Source organism: Thermomyces dupontii (assembly GCF_041956625.1).
Source record: "Thermomyces dupontii strain NRRL 2155 unplaced genomic scaffold VTN31scaffold_10, whole genome shotgun sequence".
In the NCBI taxonomy this organism is placed as follows: domain Eukaryota; kingdom Fungi; phylum Ascomycota; class Eurotiomycetes; order Eurotiales; family Trichocomaceae; genus Thermomyces; species Thermomyces dupontii.
The window spans coordinates 22,765-42,448 of NW_027192316.1; the positions used below are offsets into that span (position 1 = coordinate 22,765).

Sequence of the window (19,684 nt, forward strand, 5' to 3'; positions counted from 1 at the left end):
ATCATTGGCTCATCTGTGTTCAGTCCAAGATTCATAAGAACTCAAAGTCACTATCATCATCAGCGACCCTCTTCCGCTTCGGCGGCGGTGGGCTGCGATTTCTATGCACTTGCAATAGTATCTCCAAGTCCGGCAGAGATTCAAAATCGCTATCCACGGTGATCGGATCTTCGGCCTTGATGGGCTCCTTATGACCATCCGCAGACGGAGGATCAGAACTTTCCTGCGAACTGGTTTTTGGAGTCCTGGCAGCGTCTCGACTGGGTGACTTGGCAGCTCGGGCGGCGAGGATCTCTGGAGCCCTCTTTCGGATGTCATCGAGGATCTTGTTGTATCGATCCTCGCAACCCACGTCCATGTTGTGCATCTTCCTCAAAACACGGACGAATCGATGAGTCACGGAGCCGTGACCAACGAGCTTGGTAGGCCGGAGCGCCCGCTGAGCGTCGGGAAACGCATCGTTGCGCGGCGCACGGATGTACTGAGGACTGTCCCCGCCGATCACGTTGCAGTAGCGCTCCTCCAACTCCATCTCCTGGCGCGGTGTCAGCGCCACCTCGTCGATGGACGGAATCTCCACGGGCTCAGGAGGCGGCGTCGGCGTTCGTGGGCGGGGCTTGGCCTGCTGCTTGCCAAACTGCAGCGTGGATACCTTGGTGAACCCGGTTTCGACGCCATCCGGCATGTGGAATTTCTTTGGCGGGCGCTTCGGCGCCTTCCCGCTCCGCTTCGTCGGCTCTGGCAGATCGCCCTGCGAGTTCTCCGGTGGGATGTCGATCACGCGCTTGTCCACGTCGGGTTTCACGTCTCTCGGCAGAATGCGCGGCGATCGGTCCTCATGGAACGTGAACCGGCTGCCGCTGGCGATCATTTGCTGCATCTTTTCGTAGTTGTCCTTGGCTTTGATGTAGGATTCCTCCTCCTTGCCCTGCATCAGCAGCAGCACGATGTTGCCGGCCCGTTTTCGACCGGTACGTCCCATGCGCTGCAGCATGCGGATGGGTGAGGACGACGAGTCGTAGCAGACAATCAAATCAACTTCTCCAATGTCCAACCCTTCTTCGCCAATAGAAGTTGCCACAATGACATTGTAGGTGCCCTTCTTGAACTTCTCCACGACATCGAGCTGCTTCTTCTGGTCCATGCCTTCGGAGCCCTTGGCGCTTGCCTGGCCGACAAACACATGGGGCCGGACAATCGGCTCGTGCCGTTTCAACACCCTGACAATTTCTTCAGCGCTATCTCTAAAGTGAGCAAAGATCATAACTCTGGTGTTCGACGTCTCGCCGGCATCCAAGAAGTGGTTGAGGATAAGCTCGCGCAGATATCCCAGTTTCGGGTGGCCAATGAATTCGGGATTCTTGCTCCAGGGCTCCAGGTGGCTGATCAGACGCTTAAAATGCTCATTTTGAACGAGTGCACGCTGCGTTTTGCCGCCTTTCTGCCCTTGTTCAGAGTCCGATTTGAAAGACGCCACGTGACGGTAGAAAGGGATGATGCCGTGGTACTTGAGCAATTCAATTCCATGAGCCAAGCTAGCCAACACGTTGAACAAGGCGTTGACTTTCCCCCTCAAGCCGAAATTCGCGTTTCGCCCGGCGGGGGAAGCCATCCACTGCTGTCGTGCTTTCGTAAGCCCGTACGGAGTGAGCGCCATGGGATCCCGGCTCCAAAAGGCGTTGAGATTCCGCAGCTCGTCCACACTGGGCTGGAGCGCTTTGGACAGGAGGTCCATGCACAGAGTCATCTCCTCGGAATCAATAAAGGTTTGAATGTCTATATTCCGGGCGTGGACGTATTGGCGGATATCCAGCGACTGCTCGGTCCGAATCTCGACCCTGGCAATATCGAGGCCGTCAATGACCGCCTGCACAGCCTCGACGGTCGAACCGGGAGTCGCCGTCAACGCCAGGATCCGGAAGCTGTTGTTGAAGCGGCGCAGGAACTTGACCACTTCGACGTAGGCGTACCCGCCGGTCGCACGATGGGCCTCGTCGACCACCAGCAGCACAATGCGCTTCGGGTCTGCGATCCCGGACCTGAGGTCGTTGATCAAGGTCTGCGGCGTCATGAAGAATACCCGTTTGCTTTCCCATTCCTGAGCGCGCGTCCCCGGGGGAACGTTCCCGGTGAGAAGCGTGGTCTTCGAACGCGGAATTCCGGCGACACCGAAGCATGCCTCCACCTGCTGCGACACCAGCGGCTTGGTGGGAGCCACGAACACGATTTGCGCAGTCTTTGTCCACCGAAACCAGTTGAGCATGATGGTTGCCGCAATAAACGTCTTCCCCAAGCCGGTCGGCAGCGCCACCAGTAGGTTGTGGAATAGGCCCTTTTGCACAATGTTGAACTGATAATCCCGAATAGCCCCCAGGTTCATGGGATACACCCATGTCTTCATGGCTTCGGGGTCTAGCTTATGGTGGGTTGGGGGTTCGTCGTGCGGCGGTGGTGACCATTCCCGTGAACTAGTAGAGTTATTTTGCGGAGCGTAGGAAAAGAGGGTTGTTTGACGGAGGTTTGTCCGTCGACCCTGTCCGAAGGATGCAGATGCTTGGCTGAACGTGCCCATGGTTCTTGTAGGATTTTCAACCGGAGACAGCGACGGCGAGGAATCAAAGGCATCTGAAGGGAGATCGTCCAAATCAATGGCAGTGTCGGGCGCCGCTCCTGTCGATGTCGACGCTGTGTATTTCGGCGCACTTGGCGCACCTTGGTTGGCTGCATTCTCTACCTCAAACGACTGCAATGACGCTTCAATGGCGGCTCGCAAGTCGGGGTCATCGTCTAGCTCGTCGAAACCGTCATCGTCCGGCTGAGGGGCCACTGAGTTTTGCAGCGGAGAGCCGGGCTGAGGGTGTTCTTGTGCGATGGTATTGCGCTTTGCGCGTCCTTTCCAGCCATCACGTTCCAAATCGTCCAAAAGGTGCGAGGAAAACACATCGTCATCCAAAAATTCGTCTATAATCTCATCGTCGCCGTCAATGTTAATGATCTCATCGCGCGCAGGCGCCGATTTGGCCGCTGATCTCCGAAATAAGCGGCGTCGCTTGCAGGGTCGTGGAGAGTCCCCATCGCTCGATTGCGCGGGTCCCGGCACATCGTCGCCATCGCCGCCGTCCAGATCGGAGTAAAGACTGCCGCTCTCCAGATCGGACATGCTGGCGTGTCACTCTGACCTGGCAGTGCCCTCTTTTTTTTTTTTTTTCGGACACTGCTCCCTTCTGCAATGCAGAACGCCATCGCGGACGATGGACGCGTGACGCGGAATCACGTGACTTATACTCCGTACTTTGAATTTAAGGTTTGGCTTCCTGATGTGGACTAGCGCAATGCGGGAGGAAGATGGAGCTAACCAGATTTGGATTTCCCCACACCAGATCGCGCTAACTTGATCGGGCAACACCCACGCCCCAGTGGAGCCTGTGGTTGGCTGATCATACCAGCCCGTCTTGGCGCATGTGAGACAGCATCAGCTCGATGCTTCTAGAGACTGCGCTGTGTTGGCAGGGAATGCATTCAGCGGTCGGGCATCTCAACTCCGCTGATTCGGTGCAAAAGGCAGAGAGAGAGGATGAGAGGATGCAATGCCAGTGCAGTCTGGCCAGATCTATCCCTTTCCAAATGACTACGAGAAGTAGGGCGGCTTTTCCTCCTTCCCTTCTTTGCTGACTAGTATTGCATTATTCTTATTGCAGGTTTTCACGCAAAGTATCTGTAAGGTTCACCTCAGGAAGTGGCTCGAGAAGACCGCTGTGATTGGCTGCCCTAGAGCCAATCAGTGACCATCACGAGACCAGCCCCAAGCGAACCATAAATAGCCATTCCGATCCCCCAGACTCCCTTGTTTTCGTCTCTCAAACCTGACCGCTTCCAAAGTGTCTTGTGTGTTTTGTGTGTGTGTCGGTCTGTCTGTCCCATCCCGCTCTTTTTCCTTTTTTTTTTTTTCTCGCGCCTTTCTTGCCCTCTCTTCTTCCCGACTCGTTCGCTCGCTTGAGTGTCTGTTCGCGGTTCTTTCCATCGTCAGTCGTTCCACAATGAAGCTCAGCGTCTTTGCTCTGTCTGGCCTGCTCGCCCTCGCGGCCGCGCAAAACGCCGACGACAACTCGTCGAGCACCAAGACCGCGACTCTGTCGCCTCAGGCGTCCTGCGCTGCGAAGGAGTGTAAGTTTTTCAACAACCCCAATGTTTCACATATTTCTTGGCTGACTTGGTTTCAGGCGAGCCCAGCGATGTCTGCTGCCTTGCTCGCTGCTTCGAAGTGCCTTGCCCCAGCGAGGCCATGGCCAATGACACCACGGAGTGCGCGGCCAACTGCAAGCAGGGTGATGGCTCGCCCAAGGACACTGAGGAATACGCCCGCTGCCAGCAGAACTGCTTCAGCTCGCTGTTCTTCCCGGCGACTGCGACCGCGACCGGCTCTGGTAACGGTGCCACCGGCACTTCTGGCTCGAGTATGCTTCCTAGAAAAATCGGTGTTTGTTTTTGAATTTCGCTAACGAGAACTTTAGGCGCTTCCGGCACTGGCTCTAATGCTCAGGAGACTGGTGGCTCTGACTCCGACGACTCGGACTCGGGCTCTGAGGATTCCGACTCTGACTCGGCCAGCTCTACCGAGGAGGGTGAATCCTCCGAGTCCCCGGATGCCGCCAGCACCCTTGGTCTCAAGGCCGGCACTGCTGGTATCGTCGGCGCCATCGTGGCTGCCCTGGCTCTGTAAAAAGTCTGTCGTTGTTGAAGTCGGTGGAAGTTGATCTCTGTTGTACTAAGGGGACGGATCGTGGTTTAATTCAATTCCAGCAGTGTATAATCCAGTGTTGAAGTGTGGTGCAGTCTAATCGACTGTTCAGGTTATACACTGTACCTACTACTACTAGCGTACGCTGTTGTTGTTGAGAAGTAATTGTAATTCAGATCGAGGCATCGAGTCCTACTTGATCCTCTGTTATGAAATGATAAACTCGGCTTTGGAAAAGGAAATATGATGATACTAATAGGTACCACATCTGAAACCTCCATTATTCCGTTAATCTCACCCGAATCCAGAGTTGAACGGGATACTATTGAGACAACCTGTCCCAGCATGCAAATTGAATGAGTCTGGTCTCAAACAACAGCAAAAACCGTAATTAGCAAAACATACATAGTATTCCCTCGAATTCAATCAAGTGCAAAGCAAAGGGTATTGTTCAAAGCCAAATGGTGAATTAAACGAGCAATAAAAAAACAACACTGCGGTCAATGATTAGAAATGTAGCTTCATCTCAAGCTCCGATCTCTCAAGCCATGTCACCTTCAAAGATGATTCAAGGGGATCAATAGTCACACTCGATCCCTCGCAAAATCTAAAACATCACAATCATCCTCAAAAAATCCATCCTCGTCCGGCGACGGCACCCCAGTGTCAGAATGTGGATGCGCCCGCTTCTTCTTCTTCTTCCGTCGCGTCGTGATGACAATCTCTTCGACATGCTGGTGGTCGCTACCGCTGCCAAGACTGATCACGTTCTCCATCTCCCCGGCGGGCACATCTGCTTCTCCGACGGCGTCATCCTCGTCGCTCGGCTCCTGCGCGGAGCGCGGGGGAAGCCTGCGCGTAGGAATGGGCCCGCCAAACACCCACAGCGAGCTTGGGGATGCGGCCGACACCTCCCCTGCTTCATCGCCGGCATCATTCAGATACACCGAGATGGTGACGCGCCGGTCCGTGTGGAACGGCTGGTACGGTGCGTTGGTCTCAATCTCCGCCTGGGACAAGGGCTGCGACTGCAGTTTCGCCGCATGTGATGACGAGTGGGGGAGAGTCGACGGCAACGCCCAGAACGTGGTTACGGGCGAATCCGTCGCAGGGGAGATTTGCAAGGGCCCGCAGAGACTACGCAAGTTGGGCGGGAGCTTGAGCTCCATAACCTTCCCCGCAATGACGGGCTGGTTGCGCCGTGTCTTCGACCGGTCCGTGTTGCGCTTGATTTTGTGGACCCTGAGCACGCCGGCATCCATAACGGCGAGAAAGCATTCGCCTCGGATCGAGACCCATGCAGCCCTCGACGGCGCCGGGTCACGAGAGAATCCGGACATGTGCAGCCGATTCCCTCCAACATGCCGTAATGTATTAACAGTGCCGGTTGCGGCACCAACGGACTTGCTCAGTCCTGCCGCAACGGCTTTTCCTCCTGCCCCGGCCGCCGACGATAATCCAAAGCCGGACACGGCCGGGAACGTACTACCGACACTCGGTGTGCGGCCTCTGACGGCCGTGATGATCGGTTGTGTCTTACCACCAACGAATTTCATGGCGGCTGCGAATGGACTGCGCGAACCTGACTCCACCGACGGTGTCGCGACATGGTTGGGCTCGCTATTGGAAGGATTGGCATTGGTCCGCGCTCGGCGCGGCGGTGGCCACTGGAAAGCGCTCCGAGGAACGTCAAAAACGTGCACCGTGCCCTTGCGTGTGACGATTCCAAGCCTCTCTCCGGTGGGATAGGTCCAGATGACATCCACAACGCTAGAAGCCGTGAGGCGCGCGTAGCGTGCCACTTGCCGCACGTGCGGCGAGGTTTGAGTGCTCGCACCGGGCTCTTCGGACAGAAAGACCGAAGCTCGACAGTGCTTGATGTGCATGAGATCCCACACATGGTGTACATCACCTTTCCTGCTTGACGTCAGCAGCATCAGTCCGTTCGGCGAGAATGACAGAAAGCTGCAGCCATTAGGGGGCTGAAACGCAGCCACCAGTCCCGGAAAGGCCATTTTGGCCTCCTGTCCCTCCTCCAGCCTCTTCATGTCGAGGATACAGACGATGTCCGGCTCTGATGACGACCCGCCAGACGTGTCCTGGCCATGTGTTGGTGGAAACAGATGAAAGCCCTGTTGCCCTTCAGAGAACGCAGAACTGCGACGAGCCGCTCCGCTCTGGGACTGCTGTTGGTCCTTGTTCCAGTAATGGTTCCATGCCTGGATGCCCTGATCACCCATCCAGCGAGCGCCCCGAAACAGCTCCTGTGTGACCCCGCGAGCTACCTTATCAAGGAGACTTTCGCCTTCTCCACAGTCCACCGCACAGTTCACCGCGGGCTTGGAGGGTGGAATATGTGTGTCCAGACCATAGATCTTCCGATTGACAAGCTGTGTCGGAACGGCACCTACAGGCGGCGTCCTCACTGTAGATGATGGGGGCACGACCGCAAGCCACCTCCCACCAACAGATAGTATGGGGTTCTCAGAAGCCCGTCCGTTCCCGCTATCATATTGCGAGCCATCCTGATCCGTCGAACTGGAAGAAGTTGAGTATCGGCGTGACTCTCTTGTCTGGATACTAGTCCAAGTCTTGCCCAGACATTGATACGCGTTCAGCGAGGCCGAAGGGATCACGCCAAAGATGAAGACCTCTCCGCTCGTGCCGGACGCGACGACGACGTAGGGGCCGCTCGCGTAGAGTCTCAGATTTCCAACTGGTCCCGGTGCCAGTAAGGATAGGTTTGGATAAGACTCGAACGACGGCACCGGTATACTTTGGAAAAGCGTCGCAATGTGCTCGCCGGTTCGCAAAGAGTATACCTCTACCTGTGTCTGGTAGTATCCCTCTCTGTGTGGCTTTTCGCCAGCCGCTGATTTTCCTGGCAGGCCAGGGAGAATCTCGTTGGGCTCGGAGCCAGCCGAGGAGCCCTCCGCAGATTCGTCTTTCTGAGGCACGGGCCCATGCAGGACGACAGCGACATGGGGCCTAGAGGAAGCATACGGGTCCGCATGAGAGGTTGTCGACAACAGCTTCGCATCCAGTACACGGCCATTGAGACCGCTCAACTTTCCAATCAGTCGTGTCCCCTGGTTCTCAACAGCCAGGACTTCTAGTGCACCGTCAGTCCCCGCCAGTATCACTTTGCCACCAAATCGAGCCGCCTTGGGAGGCACCCCGGATATGGAGTCCCATGCACAAAACGAGTATTGATCATCATCCAGGGGCCGGCCCGCAGGAGACGGCGATGGAATGTCGATGTCCGGTGCGCCGTAGAAATGCGCCTGAGGCATATGTGGTGGAGGCGGCTGATTCTGGTAGGGAGCGCCCGCCGAGTGCCGCTTCGACCGGTCACCAGATAGCCGGTGCGACGGCGTTCCACTCGCTGGACCACTGCCATAACTCATCGGCCTCGTGGTGGGGGGCGGGGACGCCGACGATGGCCCGTGGTGATCAAAAGCACTGTAATCTACAGCCGAGGGAACACTGTTGGGGACGCTGTTGGCGACGCTGTGAGGCGAACCACTGGCAAATCCCGGTTCGGGGGAACCATTTGGCGGGCTTTTGCCAAATGGGATCGACTTGGCCCAGGCTCCAGTCCGGAAAACGGTGTCATTTTCCTGGTGAATGTTCAGGGTTCCAAGGGCTTCCAGCACCGGTGAGACGATTTGGTTGCGTGCCGGCGATATCCCACGATCAGGAAGGAAGGATGGGGGCTCCGAGTGCGTGGGAGGGGTTGACTGCGGCCTATTCCACTTTCATCAGCCTTGAAAAGAACAAGAAGTCGACCGGTACATACAGTTCGTCTACCGGCATTTGAGCTGTCGGTGTGAATGCATCCCTGGATTTTGTTGCATTTTTGGATTTGCCCTTCTTCTTTCTGCTCCTGATGTCCGATGCCTTGGAAGCTGATGCAGTGTCGTGGACCGGGTGGCTGTTGTCGTCGGGGTTCTGGGATGGCTGCGACCAATCGTCGAATGTTTCGGGATTCATTCAAGCACTGGACACGCTCCAGTTGGTTGAGAGAGCTTGTTGGGGGCCCCTAGACAGAAGCTCCAGGCTTTCACTGGTCGAGGCTCGGTTTGTCCCAAGAGTGACGCGACGATCAGACGGTGCACAACAAACAGTAGTCCAGGGACCAAGAGAGACAGGTGTGAAGCAGAGTCCTAAGCGTAGAAAGGCTGCTCTTCTCGTCTACAAAAGGAGAGACGGCGGATTGCAGCGTCGATGTTGCCAGAACACCGACGAGGGAATGACTCAGGAGCTCGGGGAACTAATGCGGAGAAGGTCGACCCGTTGTTACAGAGACCAGAAACGGGAGCCAACTTGGAGAAAGGAGGTTGCAGCAGTCCAGAATGAGCAGAGTAGTTGATACTTCAATATAATACGGCGAAGGAGGATCAGAGAAGAGCGAAGGCGTTCATTCCTCAGGCAGAGATCCTCCAGGCTGAGAGGGGTGTCTACATCAGGTGGGGTGCAGAACGTGACGAGCGTCATACCGTTGGAGTAAGGTACCGCGCGGCCATCCAGCCAATCAAAGCGGCCAGCGGGAGCTATCTTACCACGCGGACCCACTCTGTCGTATACGCGTTGCGTCATGTGCTGGATGCAAACAGTGCAAACTCCGAGGCGCTGGGGTGTGCGCTTTCGTCATAGTAGCCAAAGCTTCCCAGGACAGCACTGGGACATGACGGTGGCAGGTGAACCGCTCAGAGCCAGGAACACCGGGGTCTAGCCGGGCAGATGGACCAGCCACACGGTATGTCAGGTGACGGTGAGAGCTGGAGATCAAGACTCAGCGGAAACAAACCGAGGAATGCTGGCCAAACAAGCCTCTTCATTCGGGCTCGAAAGTACTCGAACAAAAGAGAAGCCTATCAGGCTGATCTATGGTACATGGGCTGGGATCTTGCCCCGTCGACCCGTCTTCCAAAGACGGATTATGCCTTTTTCTTCGCCGCGGCAGCTTTGGCCTTAGCCGCCTTCTTCCTGCTGCTCCGGATCATAACTATGCCCATGAAGGAGCCAACAACGGTCGAGCCGAGGATGGTCAGAATGACGGGGATGCGTATCGCCCAGACGCGCGGAGGGAAGAAGTTGTGCAGCGGGTGGTCATCATCGACGAATGGCTATCCATAAGAGGTCAGTGTTCAAGAATTTCGCACCAAGGAAGAGCTCGTTTACCATCAGGAGTGTCCATGCTGTGTAGTAGAGAAAGACCGCGGTTGCGATCAAGAGCATGGCGCTTCCAACGAGGGGACCGAGCTAGAACACGTTAGTCACACTGAAAGCTATGGAAAGGATAATAGGAGAGATTTTGACCATTTTGAGAGACCGGCCCCTGTCCGGGCGTAGAAACAGGACAATCAAGTAATGAGGTCCTGCTCCAGTGTCCGCTGTTCTCTTAGTTGAAGCTCCTTGAAGATGGACTCATGGCCGAATGTGATTGGCAGATGATCCGTATCACGTGACTTTACAGAAAATACAGTATCTACGCCTGAGAAGACCTACAACAACAGTCGGCAGGAGCGCAGTCTTCGAACTCGCCACGGCCCTCGAGTCGGGTCTGTTCATCATGTCGGATTCCGTGATGCTTCAGTCCGCCGTGCGGGTGCCGACGCCCCCTCCGGGGACGTCGTACTCTCCGCAGCGTTCCAGCGCGCGCAAGCGCTCACCTCCGTCGCGTTCTCCGTCACCAGACCGCCGAAGATCGCCTCCGGGCGGTGCAGCGCGAGATGGTCCTGACGTCCCACATATCGATTCGGAACGCGCCGCAGAACGCGAACGGCAGCTGGCGGAGAGGCTGCGCCAGTACGAGAAAAAGGAGGCCGCGCGGAAACCCATGACAGAGGAGGAGAAACAAGCGGCGGCAAAAGCAGAATACGAAAAGCTGATGAACATGCGTTCGGGCGGCACCTATATTCCGCCGGCTCGACTACGTGCTTTGCAGGCTCAGATCACCGATAAAAACAGCAAAGAGTACCAGCGCATGGCATGGGAGGCCTTGAAAAAGTCGATCAACGGACTCATCAACAAAGTCAACGTCTCCAACATCAAGCACATCGTGCCCGAACTTTTCAACGAGAATCTCATTCGAGGTCGGGGCTTGTTTTGCAGAAGCATTATGAAGGCTCAGGCGGCCAGTTTGCCATTTACTCCGATCTACGCCGCGATGGCTGCCATCGTCAACACAAAGCTGCCGCAGGTCGGCGAGCTACTTTTGGGGCGGCTGATTGTGCAGTTCCGGAAGGCGTTTAGACGAAATGATAAAGCCGTATGCATCTCGTCTACAACGTTTATCGCGCACTTGTGCAACCAACAGGTCGTGCACGAGGTCCTGGCGGCTCAGATCCTGCAGCTGCTGTTGCACCAGCCGACCGACGACAGCGTCGAAATCGCCGTTGGTCTGACGAGGGAGGTCGGCCAGCACATGGAGGAGATGAGTCCGTCGATTGCTCTTTTGGTCTTTGACCGGTTCCGGAACATCCTGCATGAGGCGGATATCGACAAGCGGGTTCAGTATATGATTGAAGTGCTGTTCCAAGTGCGCAAGGATCAGTACAAGGACAACCCAGCGATTCGCGAAGAGCTGGACCTGGTAGAAGAGGAAGACCAGATCACGCATCGCATCAGCCTGGACGATGAGATTGACACGCAGGACGGCCTCAATGTATTCAAGTACGATCCGGAGTGGGAGGCACACGAGGAGGCGTACCGAAAGCTTAAGGCAGAGATTCTGGGAGAAGGCAGCGAATACGAGACGGACGACGAGACTGATGATAGTGACGAGGTGGAGGAAGAGGAGGAGCGCCAAATGGAGATTCGCGACCAGAGCAACGCGGATCTGGTCAACCTGCGGCGGACGATTTACTTGACGATCATGTCAAGCATCGACTTTGAAGAATGCTGCCACAAGTTGATGAAGATCAATCTTCCACCCGGCCGGGAGCCCGAGCTGCCGTCCATGGTGATTGAGTGCTGCTCGCAGGAGCGGACGTATTCCAAGTTCTACGGCCTCATCGGCGAGCGGTTTGCCAAGCTGAACCGCCTCTGGACTGACCTGTTCGAGCAGTCGTTTGCCAAGTACTACGAGACGATTCACCGGTACGAGACGAACCGCCTCCGCAACATTGCTCGCTTCTTTGGTCATATCTTGAGCAGCGACGCAATTGGCTGGCATGTCTTGTCCGTTATCCACCTGAACGAGGAAGAGACTACCTCGAGCAGCCGTATTTTCATCAAGATTCTGTTCCAGGACATGGCGGAGCATCTCGGACTGCCGAAGCTGAGGGAGAGACTGTTGGACCCCATCCTGCGTCCCAGCTTCGACGGGCTCTTCCCGATGGACAACCCGCGCAACACTCGGTTCTCCATCAACTACTTCACCAGCATTGGCATGGGTCTGCTCACGGAGGAGATGCGCGAGCACCTGAAGAACTTGCCCAAGCCGACTGCCCCGGCGCTGCCGGCGGCTCGGGACGAGTCGGACTCGGAGTCGGTCAGCTCGTACAGCAGCTACTCGTCATACTCGTCCTACACGAGGTCGGATGTGTCTTCCGACCGGGGGCGGTCACTCTCGCGTTCTCGCTCTCCACGGCGCGGTCGATCGTACACACGATCACCGTCCTACAGCCGGTCGCGGTCGCGAACGCCTGATCGGCGCGGTCGGCGACGGTACTCGTCGTACAGCCGGTCTCCATCCGCGAGCCGCTCGGTGTCGTCATACTCGTCACGGTCGCGCTCGTACACACCGTCACGTTCGCGGACACCGCCTCGTCGCCGCCGGAGATCAGTCTCCTACACGCCGCCGCGACGATCCACCGCCGCTCGCCGCCGCGACGATTCCTACAGCCGTTCCCCATCACCCGCTCCGCGACGTGGGCGAGATTCCTCGTACAGTCGCTCTCCATCTCCACCGCCTCGTCGACGTGGTCGCGCGACTCCATCACCAAGCCCTCCACCACGCCGCGCGAGGGACCAGTCCAACAGCCGCTCGCCATCACCGCCTCCGCGCCGCGGTCGCGCAGCATCCCGCACACCCTCACTAAGTCCTCCGCCACCACGCCGCGCCAGGGACCGCTCTTACAGCCGCTCCCTTTCACCTCCTCGGCGACGCCGCCGGGACGCATCCTACAGCCGCTCGCCTTCTCCTCCACCTGCTCGGCGTCGTGGTCGCTCCCCGTCTTACACCCCTTCGCCCTCCCCACCACCCGCGCGACGACGCGGCCGGGACCCGTCGTACAGCCCACCTCCGCGTGGCCGTCGACGACGAGGGAGCTACTCGTCGTATGATGACGATGGCTCTCGCAGCCCGAGCCCTCCTCCGCGGCGCCGTCGGAGCCCGAGTGCCGCATCGCGGTCACCGATACGTGGGGGTCGTCGGCGGTCCCCATCGCCGCTGCCGGTAAGACGGCGTTGATTTTCTTTTCCTTTTTTTTGGTCCGTCCGTTGTGTCAAGTGAGGTTCATGATCCGCTTTGTATGATTGTTTCTCAATGTTGTGCACTAGGTAAAGATGCATTACTTCAACGGGGAATAAATACTATCAGTAATTAAATTGAATCATGATATCAAACAAACAAAAAAAATCATTGTTAGCTACATTTCCTGATTCCTGATCGCTTCCACAAACGAGGAAAAACATAGGTAGGTTAGGTAGATACATTGCAAAATTTCTTGTACGTTCTGCACCAGTTCATATAACTGTACCAACGCACACACATTTCACGCCCTTTTTTCTTTCTCCTCGTTAACCACATGACACACCACACGGACTACATGATGAATTGAGTATGTTGTTTTGCACCAAGAGACACAAAATGAATAAAAAAAAAAAGAAAGCTCACGAAACCACCGGCAACGAAACAACCCCAACCACCCCCGTAGACGTTGACGTCTCTCGATGTCTCATGACCGATCCGTTTACGACGAGGGGCTGCCGATCCCTTTGCTGAGGGGCTGGTCGTTGTTGTTGTTGTTGTTGCTGTGGTGGCTTCTTTTCAAAGCGTTCCCCGGCAGGGTCATCCCCATCGTTCTGATTCCCATCGGTGGGCGGATTGGGCGAGATACTGTTACTACGAGTCGCGGCCTCGGAGGACGATGGCGATGATGATGATGACGACGACAACGACGACAACGACGACGACGACGACGACGACGAGGAGGAATAGACGCTTTCTGAAGGATGGTGGTATCTCTGCTGGGGATTCGGGTGAAGATGGGAGGAGAAATCTGCCAGATGCACGCTCAGCCGCGAACCGAGCAGCGTGGTGCCGTCGTAAAGCTGGACGGCGCGGAGGGCCTCGTCTTCGGTCCGGAAGGTTACTGTCGCTGTCACTGGTGCGGTGTTATTGTTATTGGGGGAGGTTGGGGTTGTGTCTCGTGGTGGGGATCGGTCGTGCTCGCCGGGTGGATGGGGGCGGTTGTGGACGTCGCAGTGCAGCAGAGTGCCAGCCTGGCGGATGTGATTCTCTAATGATGCGGCGGTGATGGGCGCACTGCCGGTGTTGCTGTGGATTGTCACGGTGACGCTGGTGCGACCGTGGTTTGATGGTGGATGTGGTGGGCTGTACCAGTCGGGGTATTGGTAGGCAGTGGACTCGTTCATGGGATATGGGGGCTGGTAGGGCCGGAACATGCCGGGCTTATTGTGCATGTCCTGTGGCAAAGGGGAAAACATGGGCAGCTGGTATGGGTATGACGGGAAGCATGTCGGGTCGAAGTACGGGAGGTAGATGACCGGCGCTGCAGCCATGTATGCCGCTGTCGGGTCCGTCATGTTCGGCGCCCACGGCATGGCGTCCCATGCATGATTCTCCATGATCGTCGGCCCTGGTCGATTGTACCCCATGGCCGGGACGGGTTCCTGGGGAGGAGGATAGCTTGGAGCGGGTGTCATCGGACTGCAGCGTGTTCGGCTAGGTCAGTGACTACCAAGCTGGGGATTCGACAGACAGTAGACATACTCCGAAGGACCGCTCCCCCGCATATACCCCGTATGCATCCTGGCTTGCAGCATCCGCGGCGGACTGCAGGTAGGCCCGGCGATTGGCTTGGTTGGTGAGGACGCTCGCGCCAAGGTGACCGTTAGGGTTTGACCGTCCCAGCCCTCGGTCGATAGCCGCCCTGGAGACAGAGAAGAATAGTTCGTCGTCAGTTTCGTCCTTTCCCGTAAGTGGCCGGTGCGCACAGAAGGAAAAAAAAAATCAAAAAAAGCAAAAACAGATCGGATCAGGCACACGGACGGAATGTACGCCAGGCTTCATCTGCGTTCTTGACAATGATCTGACCCAAACCAGTCGGGCACCCGTGAGCGTCATCGTAGACAACCGCTTGTCGGATATGGAGCGCGCTCTGTCGGATGTAATCCTTGAGCTCCTGCCATCGGCAGTGGGGAGGAATCTACCCTCACGGTCAGCGAGCTATGTTTTCCAGAGAGAGTGCTCTGGCAAATGAAAAACGTACGCCCTGCAAGTATAAAACAAATTCCTCCTCGCCATGACGACCCCCAGAACCGCGCCGATTCTCCCGCGGTGGAGGAGGCATGTTGACTGCAAAGATCCGTTGATGAGGTTCAAACGAAGCAGATCCCGGCCTCTAACGACAGCGAATGTCCCCGGATACAACACGATACAATCGTGGCAACAATCCAGGTTAAATCATTACGCAGTACCACATCGCAGAAGTCGTAACTTCGGCCCGGATTTCGATCGCCCAAACTCAAGGCAGCGCACGCCTGTATTTCCCGGAGATCAACGCTCTCGTGATCACCGATCTCCGTTAGTGATACACAATCTTGGGGTTCCAAACGTAGGGGAATTCTGGTTTCAACTCACCAGGAAACGGCTGGATCTGATCGAGATTTGTGTAGTCTTCGAGCAGAGAAATAAATCAAACGAAAGTGCACACTCCAAGTACGACACAAGGGAAGTTGACGAAAGATGGGGCCACGATTTTCTTGTGATACCTGACAGGAAGACTTCGCAGCCGTGTGCGTCGAATCAAGTCCCGTCAACATACACTCTGATGATCAGTCATCCTATGCAGAAATGCATCCGGTCCCACAGATCAGTTCGCACCCGATTTGCCTGACAGTTCTCGGAGGACGGCGCAGCTGGTCGTGGAAAGGCTCAGCTCCGTACGGACATGTACCTATTTGTACCAGGCTGCAGGACGAAAAGACATACTGGAGCTAGCCCAGCAAGAGGAGCGAATCGAGGCATTATTTTTTTTTTTTTTCGATAGCCTCGCAGTGCGGCCGGAAACCGCAACTGGAGGATGGTCAATCCTAGAATCCTAAGATCGTCAACATTGCTTTTTTTTATTCTCCGGTTTGTTGGGCTCCTCCGGTCCTTTGCTGCATGGTGTATCGAAAAAGTTGCCCTTTTTCTTGTCAACAATCCAAATCGCTTGCCTGGGATTGGCACGATTTAGCTATGAATTGCTTTTTTTCATCGTTTCCATCGACTTTGATTAGTCTGTTTCGCAGTGGCTTTTATGCTCCACATCTGTTCGGAGTGATAGTATCATGGTCGGCACTTGATTCAAGCCCTAAAGCCATGGTTTTGGTCGAACGGGCGCTGTTCAGTTCCCGCGGGATCAAGTCCCAATTCCCAGAGTTACCTATAACTAGGTTTAACCTATTACGGGGAACTCGCGAGGTGCGTGAGTACTCAGTCCTCACGTTCTCTGCACATGCCGTTCCACGAGCTCCGGCTGGGCTTTGCGAATCACCCGTCCCTCGCGTAGGTTGCTCGTAGGCAAACCACGCCCCAAATCAGATGAATGACTGGCCATTGCCAGACCAGATCATCGAAATTCTCCCACATGGCCGTTGCCGATCCCATCAAGATCCCCGCAGGATCTGGTCGCCCAGGGGCAAGCCAGATCCTACCTCTCATAGGTTCGTTACCAAGGTTCGCCACGGTCTTGATTATACTCCAAACTCCTGAGGTGGCAGGCAGATGATGGATCGCGTGTCAGGAACATCTTCTCTACCGCTGCCATGCGAAATGGATAGAGTAAATTACTCAGTACTCTGGAATGGGAGAACCAGGGCATCCCGCATTGATTCAGCAACGAGTCGAGCTTGTCCCCTTTGTTCGATTTAAACAATTGGGTGTCTACCGTGGTTGCAACTTCGCGGTCACTTTGGTTCCTCACCTTTGCAGCGACAACCCGTAGTCCAGCGCGCGCTTTTGCGCCGGAAAACGCCAAGGACCAGGCGACCAGCGCCAGATTGTCCCGTTCGAATCTCGACGCTTCGCAAAATTCCAGACATGCAGCCGGGTACTGTAATCAATTGCCAACTTTGACGAGTCATCATGCCCTTGGATAGCGTCTCTGGCCCTGTGGAGATGCCTTTTGACTCCGAGAAACGCCATCAAACAAGTTTGCAGCACAGACCGAAAAGCAAGGACCGCGATCGGCAGCCGCCCGACCATGGCCAGTCTTGGGTTCGCGATCGTCGCTCCACGGAGCTCCGTTGTGGGTGTTCAAGCGATGATCGGCCAAGGGCCCAGGATGCAAACCAATAACGATTGGCGCACCGCTGTACCCTGCAGCGTCCTAAACGAAACCCAGACCGCACAGGCGCACACAAGCGGTCCGTCACGAGCGGAACAATGGAGGCGAGGTTAACCCGGAGCAGCTGACAGTGGCCAGAACCGCAGAACCCCTTCACCGCCTGGAATGGGATGTGATGAACCAATCCCAGGAGCTCATACGAGGGACTTGGGTAGAAACATGGTTTCACGCTTTCGCCTGAGAATTCCTGAAGAGCATCGAGCGTTTTAAGCAATTGACTTCCGTCAGTTGCTCGGAATGCATGCCAGAGTCGAATCCTCTGAACCCGATCCATCGAGGCAGAACTGGACTCTGTGAGATTTCTGCCCGAGTTCCGGACTCGACGCGACCAGGATGATCTTGGTAACTTGGACCCTTGGTCTCCTCCTTGCGCTAACGCAGGATTAGGTTTGTCTGATCGCGTGGCAGAGCTGAATGCTCGCTCACCCTTGAAACTTGGTGGAACGCATGCAAAAAGGCAAACTGAGCCCCAACCATGGCCTCCTAACCTCGCGTGCTCGGACGAAACGCAAAAAGGCCGCAGCGGCCTGAGACCCTGAGTCATGATTCACGATGATGACTGTAGGAGGCTCGACTTGAGGTACTCCGTACGGAGTAGTCCTAATTCCAGTCCAGATTTGCTGCCGTTCAAAACTGGCATGCATTACTCGTACTCCGTACGAGTACATGCCGAATACAGTAATCAATTCATGGACTGGTAACCAGCCCTTGTCAGGCTACTGACCTCGCTATCTGCACTGCAACATATGAATTGTCGTCGAACATCCGTCTTTATTGCCGTCAATCGCTCTGTAGCTTGTCTGCAGAATGCCAGTAATCACGTCTGCAGTGTCTTGCAGGCGTGCGAACTCGGCTGGTAGATTGCAAATACCTGAAAAATACTAGTTCACTCGATTGACAATCATTGATTGGCTCGCTTCTTAGCGCCTCCGACTTCCAGTGCAAATTTGCTCTTGTCGATCCTGGATATTGGGTCCACCTCCTCGGGGTGACTACTGGGTCACTGGGACCACTGGCGCTTTTGGGAGAAAAAAAAACTTCAACCCATCAATCAATGGGCGCCGCAGGCGAATGACTCAGGCGAGACGACGGACTACAGCTTCGCCAGCGATATTCTGTTCCTGAGCAAACCAAGGAAATGCAATTGACCTCAATAACCACTATCATAGCGATGTCCAGGGTATCATCACGAGACTGTGCCGTAAGACCATGCCGTATGCCACCGCCATCAAATACATGTTGCATGCCCAACAGACCCATTTCCTAGAAACCAAGCCATTAAAAAGGAAAAAAAACCATTCCACCATATCATGCCCATGGCTGTCTTCACGCCCATCATGTTCCGCTTCAGGCAAAACCCTGTCAGGTTCCGTATCGTATTCGTCGTAGGCGCAAAACTTTGCGGCTGAAAGCGTGTATGGCGCGCCGCAATGACCGTCCGATAATCATAGAAGGGACTTGCGATCGGGGGTACATTCATTAGATCATAGCGCTTTTCGAATGGATGATTGTGAATGCATTTCATGAATCGTCGTCCGAGACTGGTCTGGGGCGGAAAGGCGAGGGTAAACCGACTCCGCGGATGAATGGAGGGCCGTGGATCGGATGCCATGGCCACCAATAGTGGCTGATCAAGGTGCCGGATAGTCACAGCCTTGTTGTTCACGAGATCGAGGTCGCACCGCAGCGGCGCACGCGCCGCCGTTCAGCGATTATTGAACCCCACCATCGACGCACAGCGGGAACAGTAGTACGAGTTCAGCCCGAATTGCACCGCGCCTTTCGCGGGGACCGAGGACCCGACAACGCTCAGAGACTTCTGGCAGCGGCAGCATTGGATTTCCTGCGACTGCGACATGGCGGCGGGCGAGTCGTAGGGAGCCCGCGGCCGGGTCGTCGACTGGGTGCCGGCGGCGGCAGTCTGAGTCTGGAGGTGAATTGGCGAGGTCATGGTGAGAGAGCGGCGATTCTTGATCTCGCTGGGATGGGAGACAAAGCGTAAATTCTTTAAATGAGCACGCTCGGGCCGGAGAACGCAGACAGACACGGATTTCACGGAATGGTCGGGCAGTTCGGCACACGCGGATCTCGACAGGGATATATGAAATTCAACGGCGAGACCGAATCAGTGACGACACGAAAACAGACCAGGGTTGAAGTCCAGGATTCTTTGTTTCACAGCTGCGTGTAGGATTTTTTGTTTTTTCTCTTTTGTGCTTTTTTTTATTCGGTTGCCTGACGAAAGAGAAGAGTCGGTGTCGAAGCCACAATGCGACAATTGCAAGGCAAGGAACAGTCTAATGGGTCTTTATGGGAGAAAATCAGGTGAGGCTCTCTCTTTGTCTATTTTTTGTGCCTGACA

At 55.6% G+C, this 19,684-nt stretch overlaps 7 protein-coding genes across 7 annotated transcripts; 2 read left to right on the forward strand and 5 right to left on the reverse strand.

The window, feature by feature from the left end:
• Positions 1 to 31: 31 nt before the first annotated feature.
• Positions 32 to 3,160, reverse strand: VTN31DRAFT_1819 (uncharacterized protein; the record flags this gene model as incomplete). The annotated part of the gene is made up of 1 exon (XM_069401918.1): positions 32 to 3,160. The coding sequence occupies one exon, from the start codon at positions 3,158 to 3,160 to the stop codon at positions 32 to 34; it is 3,129 nt and encodes a 1,042-aa protein (XP_069257448.1).
• An 877-nt stretch (positions 3,161 to 4,037) lies between these two features.
• On the forward strand, positions 4,038 to 4,720 carry VTN31DRAFT_1820 (uncharacterized protein; the record flags this gene model as incomplete). Its single annotated transcript, XM_069401920.1, has 3 exons — positions 4,038 to 4,164; positions 4,221 to 4,454; positions 4,512 to 4,720. The coding sequence occupies 3 exons, from the start codon at positions 4,038 to 4,040 to the stop codon at positions 4,718 to 4,720; spliced, it is 570 nt and encodes a 189-aa protein (XP_069257449.1).
• Positions 4,721 to 5,322: 602 nt separating this feature from the next.
• Positions 5,323 to 8,731, reverse strand: VTN31DRAFT_1821 (uncharacterized protein; the record flags this gene model as incomplete). Its single annotated transcript, XM_069401921.1, has 2 exons — positions 5,323 to 8,485; positions 8,538 to 8,731. The coding sequence occupies 2 exons, from the start codon at positions 8,729 to 8,731 to the stop codon at positions 5,323 to 5,325; spliced, it is 3,357 nt and encodes a 1,118-aa protein (XP_069257450.1).
• A 947-nt stretch (positions 8,732 to 9,678) lies between these two features.
• VTN31DRAFT_1822 (uncharacterized protein) lies at positions 9,679 to 10,063 on the reverse strand (the record flags this gene model as incomplete). Its single annotated transcript, XM_069401922.1, has 3 exons — positions 9,679 to 9,867; positions 9,923 to 10,003; positions 10,061 to 10,063. 3 exons carry the CDS (start codon positions 10,061 to 10,063, stop codon positions 9,679 to 9,681), a joined length of 273 nt encoding a protein of 90 aa, XP_069257451.1.
• A 250-nt stretch (positions 10,064 to 10,313) lies between these two features.
• On the forward strand, positions 10,314 to 13,157 carry VTN31DRAFT_1823 (uncharacterized protein; the record flags this gene model as incomplete). Its single annotated transcript, XM_069401923.1, has 1 exon — positions 10,314 to 13,157. The coding sequence occupies one exon, from the start codon at positions 10,314 to 10,316 to the stop codon at positions 13,155 to 13,157; it is 2,844 nt and encodes a 947-aa protein (XP_069257452.1).
• Positions 13,158 to 13,579: 422 nt separating this feature from the next.
• On the reverse strand, positions 13,580 to 15,282 carry VTN31DRAFT_1824 (uncharacterized protein; the record flags this gene model as incomplete). The annotated part of the gene is made up of 4 exons (XM_069401924.1): positions 13,580 to 14,639; positions 14,703 to 14,862; positions 14,982 to 15,138; positions 15,202 to 15,282. The coding sequence occupies 4 exons, from the start codon at positions 15,280 to 15,282 to the stop codon at positions 13,580 to 13,582; spliced, it is 1,458 nt and encodes a 485-aa protein (XP_069257453.1).
• Positions 15,283 to 17,119: 1,837 nt separating this feature from the next.
• On the reverse strand, positions 17,120 to 17,866 carry VTN31DRAFT_1825 (uncharacterized protein; the record flags this gene model as incomplete). The annotated part of the gene is made up of 2 exons (XM_069401925.1): positions 17,120 to 17,694; positions 17,749 to 17,866. 2 exons carry the CDS (start codon positions 17,864 to 17,866, stop codon positions 17,120 to 17,122), a joined length of 693 nt encoding a protein of 230 aa, XP_069257454.1.
• Between the last annotated feature and the right edge of the window lie 1,818 nt (positions 17,867 to 19,684).